We start from the raw sequence: 16454 nt of genomic DNA on the forward strand, positions 1-16454 counted from the left end.
AGGCAGGCGCACAGGAGCCAGACGGGCACAGGAGCCAGGCGGGCACAGGAGCCAGGCGGGCACACGGGAACCAGGCGGGCACAGGAGCCAGGCGGGCGCACGGGAGCCAGGTGGGCGCACGGGAGCCAGGCGGGCGCACGGGAGCCAGACGGGTGGTGTGCACGGGAGCCAGATGGGTGCACAAGAGTCAGGCAGGCGCACGGGAGTCAAGCGGGCGCACAAGAGTCAGGCGGGCGCACGGGAGCCAGGCGGGCACAGGAACCAGGCGGGCACAGGAGCCAGGCAGGCACAGGAACCAGGCGGGCACAGGAGCCAGGCAGGCACAGGAACCTGGCTGGAGGACACGCTTCCCCTCTGACCCAGGACCTCACGGGCTGCCCGCCTCCAGGGTGAGGTGGGCCTGAGGCAGGCTCCCTCCTCTGTGACCTAGAACCCACAGTCGGACAAGTTCTAACACGAGTCACTGTCCTGTCAGCTGCTGTCCTTCCTCGGCCACAGTCCATCTCAGCCAGTCCTTTGTCTCCCAAAAGCCGGAAGCAGAAAAGACCTGTGTGGGGGGGGCTTTCTGTGGACAGACACTTGGCCGGGTCTGCAGCAGCACATGGGGACACGGCCTCCCAGGGTGGCCCAGGAGGTCCTGGCTGGACTGCCTGCCTGCCGGACACATCAGCTCCTCCGAGCCAGGGGCCCTCGGAGGACCGGCAGCGTGGCGACGCCTGGAGGCATGCTGGGAACCCCGAAGCTCTTGCCGGCCAGGCCCTCTGAAGGAGACTTTGCCAAGGGGACAGGTGTGCACACGGGCAGCTGTGTGTGACAGCCCAGGGAAGGGGGTCTGGCCTCACCCAGGGACGACCCCCAGCAGCCATGGTGTGCTGTTCGCTAAGCAGGTCCTTGACTCAGAAAGCCTCAGTTTTCTCCCCAGTAGAGTGGGGACAATAGGCACAGCGTGGACCCCACAGGGAGCTGAGGATGTCCGTGGATGAGGCTGGTACCGAGTGACTGCTTGGAGAACGCCCGCCATGCCAGTGCCAGGCCTCTCGCAGGTGAAGTGGGGGCCGTGGTGGGGAGAAGACCCCTGGGGTGAGATCGTCTGAGCGTGCACGTCTGCCGTCAGCACCACGAGGGGACTGAGTGCCTTCGGGGTTCTCCGTGCCTTCCGGTAGACCTGGGCTCGGCTGCAGTCCGTCCTGGAGCTCTGGCCCCTGTGTGCCCAGGGGACACGTGTGCCAGGAGGACAGCAGAACACAGCCCCGGCCAGCTCTGAGCCCACCTCCCTCTCCCCAGGAGGGCACTGCACAGGATGCCCAGGTCTAGCTCGTGACAGTGCAGGTGCCACACCCGTTAGACGTTCAAACCACTAAGGAATACTTTTTAGCATTGGGATATCCTGCATTTGATCCATCCAACCTAGTGTCCCGAGGGGTCCCCACTGCCTGGCCTCACTCCGCCCCAGGCCGGGATCTCCGAGGCTCAGGGAAACCTTTGCACGGACTGAACCGGGACTTGGTCAGACATTCTCACAAAGAAGCTGAAGAAGGGAATGATTACACGCATCCTGTTGACTCCGTTTCTCGGGGCAACCAGACATGTGAGCTTTGAAACCTGTGCGGGACCTTCGCCGGCCTGGCTTTGACCATCTATTCCTCTTCCTGTCCTTGGAGTCCCAGCTTCGTGGATTCTGGGGGAATGGCGCCCCCTGGAGCCCGCTCTCGGGATGTGCCGTCGCTGACCCGAGGTTTGGGTTTCAAAGCCTGGACCCCAAAGGCCCGGAAGTCCGGATGCTTACCCCTGGCCCCTGTCGGTCAGACCGGTGGTTCCCACATCGACCGCCACAGCAGTTCCCGGCAACGTCCACCCTGCGTGAGCCCCTGCGGGACAGCGCAGTCTTCATCCACACACTCTGTTCAAGCTCACTGGGTTTCATGACATTTTCATTCAATCCCTTTCTTTATGTGACAGAATACAGTCGGAAGGTGTGGCTTTGGGAACAGAAGAGGTGACCATGAGGGGTGTCCCCTCCCCTGGCGGGAGACAAAGGGCAGGCCTGGGCTGGTCACTGGTTTTGGTGAAGGGAGCAGAGGACAGGACCACCAGTCTCTGCCCAAATGCCCAAGGACCAAGGACCGTGGGGTGAGCGGCCTGAGGACCCGGCTATCACACTAACTGGATGAACCTGGTGAGGCCCTGATCTGAGCCCTGGGTTCCCACCAGCTCGTCCCACCCCACTGCTGGGCGGACACTGTTTCAGACCCGGGACACCCCGAGACTCTCAAGGCTCAGAAAGGAAGTGGCCAGAACACAGAGTCAAGCAGGAGGGCAGTGTCACCTGCTGGGACCAAGGACATGAGACCATACAGCAGGGGTCAGAACCTATGGCTCACGAGACAGATGTGGCTCTTTTGGTGGCTGCATCTGGCTCGTAGACAAATCTTTAATAAAAAAAAAATAATAACATTAAAAATATAAAACATTCTCATGTATTACAATCCATTCATTTCCTACCGCTCATGTTCATGGTTGCAGGTGGCTGGAGCCAATCACAGCTGTCCTCCAGGATACCACCACATTTTTATTGGATAATGCATAACCTACATGAGTCATTGTATGGCTCTCACAGAATTACATTTTAAAATATGCGGCGTTCATGGCTCTCTCAGCCAAAAAGTTTCCCGACCCCTGTCCTACAGATTCTCAACAAGAGGGTGCGCTTGGTGTTCCTGAGATGGGCAGCAGGGGGCGCCCCAGGCCGCCTCATGGGAGCATTGCGTGCTGGCCGGGCAGGAGGAGGTCCAGGCCTCACCTGGCCCCAGTGAAGCAGCCCGGGGGGCCTTGCCTGGCTCTCTCCCTCCCTGCACAGCTGGCCAGGCCCTGAAGCCTTCCCTTTTCTCTTCCCAGTTAGCTCAGGGGAGGGGGGAAGCAGAACTTTGTACTCCCAGTCCCCCAAGACCAAAGCCTCTTCTCACCCCAGACAGGTGGGGCCTTCAGAGGCCTGTGATGCACCCCCAAGGAGGGTCCTGTGCAGGGTGGGGGCACCCTTGGTAACAGGACAGAAATGCAGGCCCAGGCCCACCCCGCCCTCAAGCTCTTGAGTTAGGGCCCTGAGAGGTGGGGGCCCAGGGCTCTGCATTCTAAGGTGTCCCCTCGGTGATTCTGACACTGCCCGTGCCTCACCGGCTTTAGGTGTGCTCTGGGGCCCAGCAGCCTCTCCTGGGCTGGGGTCTTGTTAAGAATGCAGAAGCCCAGGCTCTCCCCCAACCTGCTGAATCAGAGCCTGCATTGTCACTGGACCCCTGGGCAGTCCGTCCGTGGCTGTAAGGTCCCCACGGAGCAAGAAGAAGACAAGGTGGGGGTGCAGAGCCCCAGCCGGGGCGTCAGGCAGACATTGGGTGAAGGGTCCAAGGGGTCGTCCTCAGAGGACAAAAATGCCCAGACAACTTGATGAAGGAAGTAGGATTTATTAAAGCCAGCAGAGCACATGGGACTTGTAGCTCTAAAGCACGGGCTCCCTAAAGTGGACTTTCTTACAGGTTATATACCTTTACGATATCTAAGCAAACGGGCATGTGATTTCTTTGTTTAAGGCAGGGGTCCCCAAACTACGGCCGCCTGAGGCCATTTATCCAGCCCCGCTGCACTTCCGGAAGGGGCACCTCTTTCATTGGTGGTCAATGAAAGGAGCATAGTTCCCATTGAAATACTGGTCAGTTTCTTGATTTAAATGTACTTGTTTTTTATTTTAAATATTGTATTTGTTCCCGTTTTGTTTTTTTACTTTAAAATAAGATATGTGCAGTGTGCATAGGGATTTGTTCATAGTTTTTTTTTATGTCCGGCCCTCCAACGGTCTGAGGGACAGTGAACTGGCCCCCTGTGTAAAAAGTTTGGGGACCCCTGGTTTAAGGTTTCCCAGGACTCAAGGAGAAGGGAGGGAGAGCTTCAGGGGGGTCAGCAAGGAGGAAGGAGTTTCTAGATCACTGGCGGCTGTGGACTGTAAATGGCAAAAAGCCCTTAGACTCCAGGCTTAGTAAAAGGCTGAGTGCTCCCCTCTCACCTCCATATTGGCTGTGATGCTGAGTATTTGCACCCACTTTACTTGCTTCCTTAAGTTGATGGAAGCAATTTACATGCCCTTCCTCTTACCCTTTGTTTGTTCAGATGTTGGTTGATTTTACTTATGCATGGTGGCGGCATTCCTGTTTTTGCCTTGGGAGAGTTCCTGTTTTTGCCTCAGATGTGTAACTTTGTATCAAGGACTTCCTTGATTTGCATATGGCTATATAATAAAGCAAACTGGGGCTTTGGGGCACTGGGATATTGCCATCAGCATTTGAAAAGTCCTCCAGGTCCCTTTTTTTTTTTCTTGATGAGTGTGTTTCCTTAATTCCACACCGTTATTAGGAGCCACGCTGGTCTGCAAGTGGCACCCAAACAGAAGACTTGAGTAGGAGGAAACTAAAACTGAAGGAAAGTGACAGAACTCCCCAAAGTGAAGTGCGCACAGTGAGTAAAGAAAGTTTTTGGGGAAAGTCTAGTCGGGAGTAAAAGATTATGGGACAGAGAGGGTAAAAAATAAGGGACTTTTTTATAGAAATGTTTCCATATGAAGACAAATCGTCTGAAGAGTATCAGGGTGAGCTGGAAACAGTGGGATGTGAATATGAGGATAACTTGGAGTCTGAGGATGACAGGGGGGATGAAAAATCTATGGCTATGGCTGCCTTAGCCGCGGGGCCTCTGCTGCCCTCGGCTCCTTCCTACATTCAACCCTCTGCTCCTCCGTTTCCTTATCGGGCCGAGTCTGGAGTCTATAGCTCAAAATCTGGGAAATCCCCTCTCCAACAATCTATAGACCAGGCTTGAAATGTAGGGGAAACAATAAATGATGGCTTTACCCATTTTCCTGTTGTAGAAAGACAGGATGGTACAGGGAGACTAGTGTAAGAACATGAACCTGTACCTTTTAGAACTCTGAAAGAGCTTAAACTTGCTTGTGTTCAGTATGGGCCTACTGCCCCTTTTTCACTTGGTTTATCAGATACTATTAAGGCAAAGGCTCTTCCCCCAAATGACTGGAAGGCGATTGCTTGTGCTTGTCTCTCCGGGGGTGATTATTTGCTGTGGAAGTTGGACTTTCTTGAGAATGAATAAGAGACTCAGGTATTAGGAAAATTACAGCTCTTCCTGTCATGATCTGATTTTCTTTAATGTTTTAACTAAAATCTTCTGAACTATTATTTTGTTTCTTTTCTTTGCCTGGAAATTGAGGCAGGGGACCTGTGTTGGATCTGATTATAGAAAATATCCCAGCAGCTGCCAAGAGCAAATTTTCTATGGGAGATTTTGTTTAGTCCCATCCTTCAGTTCCTCTGTCAGAAAATGCCCTGACTAAAATCAGGCAGGCATCTTTCTAATCTGATTGTGCTCTGAAATCCCGCGTTTCTCTGGTTTGTCTAATTCTTGTTTCTGTTTAGTCTTTGTTTAATGTTGTCTAAAATGTGTTTGTTTTTAAGGCTTGAATTAAGTTCCTTTCCTTTGCATACAAAAATTGGAAATGCTGGCTCTAATTTTTAGAAAAAGAAAATGTTTTTAGAACTTATAAGGAGTGCTCATTTAAATTTAAATAGAATAGAATGTAGATCCTTAAGACTTACTAGTTTGGTTAGTGCATTGTGAGGTGTGTTCAGAGTTAGGAGCCATATAGCAACTTAAGTATTAGGATTGATCCAAGTTATATGTTATACTTGCTGGTCCATGACAACTGGCCATAGTTACATACAGATCCTGCTGTTCTTGTTTTGTATTGTAACTATGTGATATAGTTAAATGTATCACTGGCTGACTCGGTTACCCCAGTTGGCTCCTCCTTTTTCCTTGTATTCTTTTCACTTCTTCTTTCTCAGAGAAGAGGGAGCTGGCCCCTCCTTCCTCAGGGGCAGAAGAGCAGACTTCCCGGGGGGGGGGGGCCAGGGGAGGTCTGCATGCAGGCCTGCAAGAGAGAGTGACCCGGCAGGCTCAGGAAGAGAGAAAGGGTGTGGGGCGGACATGGGGGTGGCAGTGGCTATGGCGGATTTAAGGGGTCGACCCAGGAGGGGAGGGCTGGTCAGGATGCTCAGTAACACGGACCTCTTGGTGGTGGTCCTGTAAAATAGTTTTCCCTACAAAACAGTAATCAATTAAGGATCAGATAGATATCCAGAAAGAAGAAACAACAGACACACCCACTGCTCCCCCATGATCACCGCTCAGTCCTCAATTTTCTAGCTGTTGTTTTTCCACCATGCTTCTGCTTCTAGACCTAAGTTCAGACATGACCTAGAAAGTGAGGGACAAAGTGTGACCCCCAGGACTCACCACATGTGACCATTTATGTCATCAGAAACTCCAGGAAACAGACATGGGGGGTTGGGGTGCTGATGATATAACATTAGATCAGCCCAAAAGGTGGGCTTGGGCCCACTCAGCAGGGATTCTGGGTTCACTGGTGACAGGGAGTGTGGCTCATGGACAAGGCCACCAACACAGAAGGAGGCTGGGATGCCAGACCCTTTTCCCCTGGAAGAACCAGGTGCCCAAAGGCTTGGGAAGCCCAGGGCGTGTGCTGGATGGATCTGTCACCTAAGGCCTGCTTGTCATCCCACACCACATACCCCCGTGATGCGCTGTGGTGACTCACTGCCCTGGATGTGACCCTGGATTCCGCGGATGATGGGACTTCTCAGGGCAAGTCCCTGAGGCATGTGGCTACTGTCATGGGTGTGATCGAGGAGCCGACCCACAGAAACCCTTGGTGTTCCCGATGGTGTTCAGGGACCTAGACCAGCAGCCTGCCCAAAGACAGACTCAGCCGCTGTGCTTACGTAAGTGTGAAGGCGCTGGTCTGCAGACGCGAAGTCGGGCTGGACACCCACGCTTCCTGCCTGTGACTCGGCTCAGCCTGTCCTGTGGCGCCCTCCGATCCAGAGCTGCCAGCGGCTCCCCGGGCGTGGGGGGTCCTGTCCTGCTTCCCTGTCCCCCAGGGGCAGCTCTGTGACTACCCTGTCCCTGTAAGCGGGGACCTCAGCCCCAACATCAGACGTAGAGCAGCTCTCTCTCCTGGTGGAGAGGGGCTGGCTTTATTTCGAGCACTACTGTTGAACTGGTTCCTAAAACCCCTCCGAAGAGGCCTGTGTGATGTTTTTCTCCCAATTTGATCCTTGGATCAGGTTCCAAAAGTGGACCCCTGGGACTCTGCCACCAGCAGGGTCACAGAAAAGCCCTCAGTGCTCTGGCTGGAGATGAAATGAATTCAGCTTGACAGTTCCCGTAGGTGACGTCGTCCCCGTCCTTGTCCCGGCCTTTTATAAAGAGCAGCCTGTGAGCTGGCGGCAGACGCCCAGCGGGCTGCGGGCTGAGGCTGGGGGACAGGAGCGGCCAGGTAACCTCAGACGGGGCAACTGTGGGGGGAACGCAGTTCCTTCAACCGCTCAAATTAAATAAGGCCAAGAAAACGGGGGGCGTAGCCTCCAAACAATGGCCTGAAGCCACTGAAATGGAACTTGCTGTGAAAACAGTAAGAAGCCGTCCTTTTACCAGAGCTGTTTTCCAGGAGTTGCCCGCTGTGGGGGCGGCAGGACGAGTGGGGGCCCTGAGGGAGGGGGGGGCCTCACCCCTCTGGTTCTTCTGCTGCAGGTGGACCTGAGCGAGCCTGTCGCTTCTAGTCGGCTGGTGGGGATGCCACTGGGGAAGATGAAGAGCTGCCTGCTTCCCGGGGTGGCCCTCTGCCTCCTGCTGGGGCCTCTGGCAGGTGAGTGCCCCTCGGGGCTGGGGGCGTGGCGGGGCCCTGTCCCGACGCCCTCCGGAGTGACTGCTCTCCCCTTCCTTTGCAGGGGCCAAGCCTGTGCAGGACGAGGCAGGTATATATATAGCATCTGCCTCCTGTTTCTTTTCTCGTGGGGGGGGGGGAAGAGGGGCTGAGAAGATGGAGGGGAGCCTTGGGTGAGCTGGAGACGGAGCCCCTTCCTCAGGCCGTACCCTCCAGGCCCGTGGGGACACACCGGCGGGAGGGAGCCAGTCTCTGCCGGGCGTTGGGACCCTCTGAGCCTCTGGACCTGAATCCCAGCTGGGTAGAGAGATACATATCGATTCCCAGGCTGGGCGTGTGTGGTTTGACTTGAAACACCACCCCCCCCAGGACTCTCCCATGTCCCTAACACAGTGACGCCTCCCGCTCAGTCTGTCCAGGACAGGGCTAGCCCTCCTCCTACCCCTCCTTTGTCCCCCACCCCGGAGGCAGGGCAGGGCCTAGGGCATCCTCCAGTGCTCCTTGGATGAGGAGGCTCCCGGAGGACCGGGGACGGCCCAGGCTGCCCTCCCAGCCGGGAGGGTCCCTTCACTGCACCGGTGCTGCTGGGCGCCTCCACCTGCCGACCTCCCCGGTGGGGGTGACTCCGGCAGGACCGGCGGCCCCGCCCCGGAGCCAGACGCTCCTGATCTGTCTTGCAGACCCCTACGCCGAGCTGCCGGCCATGCCCTACTGGCCCTTCTCCACCTCGGACTTCTGGAACTACGTGCAGTACTTCCAGACGCTGGGGGCCTACCCCCAGATCGAGGACATGGCCCGCACCTTCTTTGCTCACTTCCCCCTGGGGACCACGCTGGGCTTCCACGTCCCCTACCAGGAGGACTGAAGGGTCCCCAGCCTGGCGCCCCAGCCTCATCAATAAACTCCTGACTTAAAACGCACAGCACAAGCTTGTGGTTTTCTTTCGAGAGAGAGCTGTGCTCGGGACTTAACTCACCTTTGCAAGCGGACACACTGAGCTGCCGCTCTGACCAGGGGTGGATGTGTCTGTATCAGGCAGCAGCTCCGGCTCAGGACTCACTGCTTCGTGCCACCCTCCCATCTAATCCTCATGGTGCCCCCAGGAGGGGTGCCACAGGTCCCCTGGAGTGTAGGTGGAGAAACTGAGAAGAGATACCAGGGGGCAGCTTGACTTGTGGACAGAACTCAGACCCATCCAGACAGCCACTCCCAGAGGCCCTGCCCTTGGCCACAAGGCTGGGCAGCAGCCAGACCAGCAGCAGCCACCCTGGGGCTGAAGGCCCTGTCTGGACGGCCACCTCTCACACTTGGCACACTCCTGAGGGCCATTCACATCACGGCAGCAAGAACCCCGTTTGTGAGGAAGGGCTGTGAGGCAGGCAGGGCTGGGGGCCTGGGCAGTGTCCCTGCACACTCGGGAGTCAGAAGGACGGGCAGGCAGTGTGGACAGTGTCTCAGGGACCATCCTCTTGCACAGGAGTGGCCACTATGCAGCTGATGAGTCCTCCCAGGCGAGAGTAATGCTATGTGACCCCACAGGTCACATCCCATCAGAAACTGGCCTAACGAGCTGCTACCACCAGGTTTTCCATCAAAATAAAATGACAAAGTGTGGTCCATTGAACTGTAGATACTGGTGTTTGCACCAGCATCTAACGACAGAAACGGTTACAGCATATCAGAAACACGCAGGGCTTTGTGAAACGCGTGTTACACGTTATACTGGGGTGGATACGGTGATGGGCGTGGATGTGGCTCTGTGAGCTGCCCCTCAGTATTGGCAGGTGGTGCTCGAAGGTCACCAAGGTGACGGCTGCTGCTCAGAACCTCACACGTTATCTCAAGCAGCGAGGCGGTTATCATGAGAATTCTCCCAGTGACCAAGTGTGGGGCTGTGGGAGGACTTCGTCAGGACCCAGCCACAGACCAGCCCAGCTACGACAAACCTGGAACAGGGGAGGTGGCTACGGTGCCCAGCGCATGGGCCTGGTGCCTCCTGTGGCCACCCACTTGCTCAAGCCCACCACGAGGCTTCCTGCCCTTTCACCTTTACCTGTCACCAAACTGGCTTCTCTCCCCGTGGCCCCGGTTAAATTCTCAAGAGGAAGACTTGGCCTAGCCAACCTCTGGGGAAAGCCAACACGTCTTCTTGGTCTCTCTTTCCCTCCCTGGAGGCAGTTTGACTCTGGTTTCCATGAATTAACTACAATGTTTATCAAGTTCTGCTTCCTACAACAGCTGGGCATGAAGATCAATCTTCAGTTCCCATTGGGGGCCACTGGGTCTCAACCAAACAGACCAGATAAAGGACAGCCTGTCAGCAGGGTCTGCCTGCTAGTGACTTGCTTGTCAATCATGTGTGTGCGTGTGCACGTGTGTGTCAGCATTCACATTCCACTGGACTCTCATGTCCCCCGTTAGGACAAACACTGTGGAATGGTAGCCCCAGCTGCCTCGCCACAGGCTGCCCAGGACCACAACTCTGGGTGCCTTCCTCCTGGGCAGGCTGCATGGTGCCCTGGCCAGGCCAGAGCTAGGTCGCTCTCAGGGATCAGCAGCACCCACAGCTACCCCGGGACACACAGCTGGGCTGCACTGATCCGTCATAAACGTCCCTGCGGACCATCCACTCTTCTCAGAGGAAGAAACCTTCACTCACTCCCAAGTCACCCTCAGTCGAACCTTCCCCCCTGGGGTAAATATCAGCTGCCTACCCCACAGCCCCCAGGACACCTTACTCCACTCCACCCCACAGCCCCCGGGACACCTTACTCCACTTCACTCCACCCCACAGCCCCCAGGACACCTTACTCCACTTCACTCCACCCCACACCCCCCGGGACACCTTACTCCACTTCACTCCACCCCACAGCCCCCAGGACACCTTACTCCACTTCACTCCACCCCACACCCCCCGGGACACCTTACTCCACTTCACTCCACCCCACAGCCCCCAGGACACCTCACTCCACTTCACTCCACCCCACAGCCCCCGGGACACCTCACTCCACTTCATTCCACCCCACAGCCCCCGGGACACCTCACTCCACCCCACAGCCCCCGGGACACCTCACTCCACCCCACAGCCCCCGGGACACCCCACTCCACCCCACAGCCCTCAGGACACCTCACTCCACCCCACAGCCCTCGGGACACCCCACTCCACCCCACAGCCCCCGGGACACCTCACTCCACTTCACTCCACCCCACAGCCCCCGGGACACTTCACTCCACTTCACTCCACCCCACAGCCCCCGGGGATACCTTACTCTACCCCACAGCCCCCGGGACACCTCACTCTACCCCACAGCCCCCGGGACACCTCACTCCAGTGTTTAGGACTCAGATTGGCTGTGCCTCCCTTCCGGGCGACCTCAGCACACAACAGGTCCAGTCCTCTCCTGTACCCCCACTCTCGGCGTCCCCTCTCAATCAAATCATGTGGGGAACCCCACCTCCCCTTGGGGACCCCCCCACCTCCTCAGCTTCCCCTCAACACTCCACTCTGGAGCTACTGGCATGAAAAGCTTTAGCCATAGCCCGCGTCGCAGGTGTCCTGGGGGACCGTAGTCCACGTTGATGGACAGCTGAGTTGTTTCTGTGTTTAGGCTACTGTGATGGATACCGCCGAGAACGTAGGTGGGCAAATCATCTCAAGGATCTGCCTTCAGTTCTTTGGGGTCTGGACCCAGAGGCGGGGCTGCTGGACCCCACGGTGACCGTCTGTTTACTCTTGGACGAACCTCTGTTGTTTCCCACCAGGACGACGCGGTTTTCCATCCCCGTCCCCGTGTGCAGGGTTCCAGGTGCCCCAGGTCCTCCTGCCACTGCTGTTTTCTGGGGTTTGATAGCGGCCGTCCTGATGGGCGAGGTGGTACCCTGTGGTTTGATTTGCGTTTCCCTTGGTGGTCAGTGCTGCGGGGCCCCTTTCCGTGGGCTTGGTGGTCATTTGCGTATCTCCTTTGGAGAAATGTGTATTCAAGTTCTTTGCCCATTTTTGAATGGGGTTCAAAATTATTGTTGTTGTTGAGTTTCCGTTCGTTGTGCGTGTGGAATTAATCCTAATATCAGACATGATTGGCAAACCTCTTCTCCCATTCTGGGGCTGCCTTTCCCACTCTGTTAACCCTTCCCACTCTCTAATGAATATTTCTTGGACACCTCTCTGTGCCAGACCCTTTGGGCTGACCTGTCTGTGGCCCCGGGCCACCTGGATGTCACTGAGCAGCTCCCGTTGCGCCGTGACAGGCAGGCGGGAACCCCTGTCGTCGGTCCACTCCAGAGAAGATTAGGGCTCCGTCCTGTGGGTCCAGTCCACCTGCTTCAGGGGGAAACCATAGAGTCGGCGGTCCTCCGGCGTCTAGACCTGCCGCGGCGAGGCGCGCACCGGAAGTGGCGGGCGGCGGGCCGGAAGTGATCCGCGGACGCCCGGAGCGCCGCGGGGGAGATGAAGCCGGCGGTGGACGAGATGTTCCCCGAGGGAGCTGGGCCCTACGTGGATCTGGACGAGGTGATGGGCGGCTGCGGGCCCGGCGAAGGCTGGGAGAGCCGCGCGGGCGGCCGGGGCCCCGTGGGCGGGGGTGCGGGAAGGAGTCCGGGCCGCCGCGGGTCCTGGCTGTCGTGAATTGAACATCACGGTGCCTGCGAGAGCGGGGAGGGCAGGGAGCAGGAGAAGGCGGCGGGCACGTCGTGCACGAGGCATGCGTGGCTCCCCCGCTGGGCTGCGGGGGCCGCGCACCCACTCTCCAGGGGCGCTGGCCCTGACCCTGACCCCGCTGCCCAGCACTGACCTCGCTGCCCAGGTCTGTGTTCAAGCCACTGCCCTCGGCAGCGTGCAGCCTCGGCGGGGTGCTGACGGACTCCGCTGTGCAGTGTGGGGAACAGGAGACTCGAAGGGGGTCAGAGTGAAGACGACACCTGTCCATGGGGGGACAGACGAGCCCCTGCCCAGCCCAGAAGTGGGGGGACAGTCCGCATGCATGGCTTGTGGTGATGGGGAAGGGAGGAGGTGGGGACTCCTGGGCTTTTCTCTCGGGTGCTGAGAGCAGCATGCTGGGGGGAACACGGGAGGCGCTCACCTGGTGAGAGCTGGGCAGGGTGCAGCAGAAGCCCCGGGAGTGTCGGTAGTCAGGGCACAGCAGGGCCCGGCCAGCGGTGCAGGGGGGGCTGCCTCGGAGGGCTCTGCCCCAGCCCCGCACCCTGCAACACTGAAGGAGACCCCAGATCCCACACCCATCGGGTTGCCCAGCTCTGACCGTCTTGATTTTACTGCCATCCTAAAGCAGTGGCAGTGGGCCGGGGGAGGGGGCGCGAAACCCACGGGAAATGGTTTAGCTCCGGCTCAGACGGAGCAGGGAGCCGTCCAGAGCGGAGCAGTCCTCAGGCTCGTGTAGTGCGCACATGCGGGGCCTCTGTGGCAATGCCCAGTGGGGTTTGGAACCTCTGCTGGAGGTGTGTACAGAGAAGTGGTGTTAGAGCAATGGCGGGACTCTGTCTGAAAGGCAAGGAGGAGTTCAGGAGTGTAGGAGCCGAGGAGACCTTCAGAAAAATTCTCACCTCCATCTTCACCTGGAATGAAATGTGGGCTCCAACCTAGGTAGTTCTCTGCCCCTCACTTTCCTCCTGCGTGGCGTGGCCCCTCTTTCTGAAAACGCTGCTGACATTCCTGACCTCTCCCTTCCGCAGGCCGGAGGCAGCACCGGGCTCCTGATGGACTTGGCAGCCAATGAAAAGGCCGTTCACGCGGACTTCTTTAATGGTAAGGGTGCGGGGTTGGGTGCCAGTTTTAATCAGAGCGTGTCTCCGGCGGGCTGTGCAGTGGAGCGACGTTGTGACACGAGTGATTTGGATCATGGGACAGGAAAGCCAGGTCCTGTGCCGTTCTCAGAACACAGCGTCCTCTGTGTCAGATGCAGCGTGGCTGTTGGCACTGGCAGTCAGCCCCTGTATTCAGAGGAAAATAAAACCCAGCAGCATAAAATTGCCCCCAGGCTTACATTCCAGGCGTTGAGATGAGCCAGACGCTTGTGACACGGCCTTGGTCGGGAATAGAAAATACATAAGAAAGTGAACGGAAGGAGGAAACGACCTGACTTGTCCGTCCACTGCAGAAAGCGGTGCTGAGTTGGTGGTGCTTCTTCAGGGGGAACAGGACCTAGGCTGTATTTCCTGAGCGTGACTGTGGGTCGGACTCCTCCTTGAAAGGGAGTCGCTCTCACGTGGCTCCGGCCTTCCCCCACTTCCCACCACCCCCGTTTTCTTCTCGGGGCGAGCAGTGCGGGGGTGGGGCGGGGGCTTGTCTTGTCAGCTAGCTGCCGGGCCTCACCTCCAAGGGGACAGAGCGGGGCCTTGGCCTGGTGCGCGCACAGGTGGGGACGCTGGCGGGACCCGGTGCACAGTCACGGCGCGAGGTGGTCGCCAGGTGGCCCAGAACACACCCGGTGCCTTTCTTCAGATCGTCATCTCAGAAGAAACAGGACAGGGTGCCTTCTGCTCTGGACAGCACAGTGTCCTTGGTCTGCAGCTCAGCCCCAGTCGAGTAAAATCGAGGTTCTGTCCTGGGAGAAGCCCTTTATTTAGTTAGATTGTCCAGTGTTTCCTGTGCGTTGTGAATGACCACATAATTCGTTTTGAGGTTTTCAGTCGTTTACCTTGTGTGTCCCATTAATGCCTAGTTTTGTTCGTTCATGTAGATTTTGAAGACCTCTTCGATGACGATGACATCCAGTGAGGCGTCCAGCAGTGGGGGCAGCCCAGCCGTTGTTAGATGGGCCTGGGGTGGAGCCCCTCGGGACAGCAGGGATGCTTCTGAAGAACTGTGGGAACTCGTGAGATGAAGGAATGGGGAACCCCGCTGGGGGCCGGTTTCAGCCGGGTGGCCGAGGCCTGCCTGTTAATCTTGAACGTGACCAGCTGTTGTCCTCACTGCGATTAAAAAAAAAAAAAAAAAAAAGGATGTCATCACTTTCAGGGTGATTTTCTTCATTTCTGAGGGAATCCTGCAGTCCCCAAACGTCCCTTTCGGCGTGCGTGCTCACGGACGTGTTGACAGGTGGAGAAGCGCGCTGGTCTGCATGTGCGTGCTGGCCTGCAGAGGAGCACACTGTGCGCATGCGTCTTGGCTTTGCGGCGAGGCGCTTGCTCTGTGCGTGTGCGTGTTGGCGTGCAGAGAGGAGCACCCTGCGCATGCATGCATGTTGGCGTGCAGCAAGGAGCACACTGCGCGGGCGTGTAGGCGTGCAGCAAGGAGCACACTGCGCGGGCGTGTTGGCGTGCAGCAAGGAGCACACTGCGCGGGCGGGCGTGTTGGCGTGCAGAGGAGCACACTGTGCGCATGCGTCTTGGCTTTGCAGTGAGGCGCTTGCTCTGTGCGTGTGCGTGTTGGCGTGCAGAGAGGAGCACACTCTGCGCGTGTGTGCGTGTGGGCGTGCAGCGAGGAGCACACTGCGCGTGCGTGCGTGTTGGCGTGCAGCGAGGAGCACACTGCGCGTGTGTGCGTGCGTGTTGGCGTGCAGCGAGGAGCACACTCTGCGCGTGTGTGCGTGCGTGTTGGCGTGCAGCGAGGAGCACACTCTGCGCGTGCGTGCGTGTGGGCGTGCAGCGAGGAGCACACTCTGCGCGTGTGTGCGTGCGTGTTGGCGTGCAGCGAGGAGCACACTCTGCGCGTGCGTGCGTGTGGGCGTGCAGCGAGGAGCACAATGTCAGCTGAAGTCAGTGCGCTGCTTTCCTGTGAGCACTGCCGAGTGACCCTGTGGGGCGGCCCGTGAAGGGGGCTCGTGTGAGACCGTCAGCAGTGCAGGGCCTGCAGGTTCCTCAACCAGCGTCGGGCCTCGGTTTCCCGGCTTCACAGCGGATCAGCCGCGCTCCCCAAACCTGCAGCCCGGAGCATCAGGACAGCTGGAGACCTGGAGTGAAAGAGCCGCGTTCTGGGTTCAGCTCAGCAATTCACGGCCGTCCGAGTTCAGATGAGTTAGCATTCCAGACCCACCTCCCCAGGAAACGCCCGGGCGGCAGGACGTGGCAGCCCCCGTGGTCGGAGTCAAGCAGTGCCACTTAGTGGTGACTCAGCAATGCCCACCTCCCCGTGAGACCTCGCCCAGGGCGTCGTCTCGGTGGCCTCTTTGTGGAGACCAGGGCAGGCTGGGAAAGGCTGTGTCACCGCCGCCTCCTTTTGTGAGTGCCGAGTGGCCTTCCCGCCTGTCCCTGTGGTGGGCTGTCCTGCCGGGGGCCCGCAGCCCCAGGCTGAGCGAGGGCAGCGTCCCTGGAAGACAGCTGGGACAAGCGCGGGCTGTGCGGCTGAACACCCTCAGCCAAGCCCTCCCCGCCCTGGGCTGGAGGTGGCAGGTTTGTCCCTGTGCGGGAGGGTCACAGCTCAGACCCGCAGGGCAGAGCACAGGCTGGTTACAAGGAGCGGCCTTTCTCAGTGCCCTGCTCTTACGCCTAATTCACGGGCAGTTTTTACAGTTTCCCTAAACGGGGCCCAGCACAGGCCGAGGAGGCTCTGTGGGGCGGCAGGTGGGTGTTTGGGGGAAGTCGTTAGTGACCACTGGTCATCCTACAGCAGTGATTGTCAACCTTTTTCCTCTCATGCACGTGTAAACTGATGACTCAAATTCTGCAGCACACCAAAAAACATCTTTATCGGTCTGTTAGG

At 57.9% G+C, this 16454-nt stretch overlaps 2 protein-coding genes across 3 annotated transcripts; both read left to right on the forward strand.

Annotated features, from left to right (window-relative positions):
* The first annotated feature begins 7345 nt into the window (after positions 1-7345).
* OTOS (otospiralin) lies at positions 7346-8721 on the forward strand. 2 transcript variants are annotated; one of them, XM_066280786.1, is made up of 4 exons: positions 7346-7414; positions 7669-7783; positions 7866-7892; positions 8482-8721. In XM_066280786.1, exons 2-4 carry the CDS (start codon positions 7711-7713, stop codon positions 8664-8666), a joined length of 285 nt encoding a protein of 94 aa, XP_066136883.1. In that variant the 5' UTR covers positions 7346-7414; positions 7669-7710; the 3' UTR covers positions 8667-8721. The 2 variants fall into 2 exon arrangements, with proteins under 2 accessions (XP_066136883.1, XP_066136882.1); XM_066280785.1 differs by lacking the exon at positions 7346-7414 and adding an exon at positions 7440-7549.
* A 3448-nt stretch (positions 8722-12169) lies between these two features.
* Positions 12170-14770, forward strand: COPS9 (COP9 signalosome subunit 9). The gene is made up of 3 exons (XM_066279741.1): positions 12170-12311; positions 13487-13559; positions 14494-14770. The coding sequence occupies exons 1-3, from the start codon at positions 12249-12251 to the stop codon at positions 14529-14531; spliced, it is 174 nt and encodes a 57-aa protein (XP_066135838.1). The 5' UTR covers positions 12170-12248; the 3' UTR covers positions 14532-14770.
* The last annotated feature ends 1684 nt before the right edge of the window (positions 14771-16454 follow it).

This window comes from Saccopteryx bilineata, chromosome 5 (genome assembly GCF_036850765.1).
Source record: "Saccopteryx bilineata isolate mSacBil1 chromosome 5, mSacBil1_pri_phased_curated, whole genome shotgun sequence".
Classification (NCBI taxonomy): Eukaryota; Metazoa; Chordata; class Mammalia; order Chiroptera; family Emballonuridae; genus Saccopteryx; species Saccopteryx bilineata.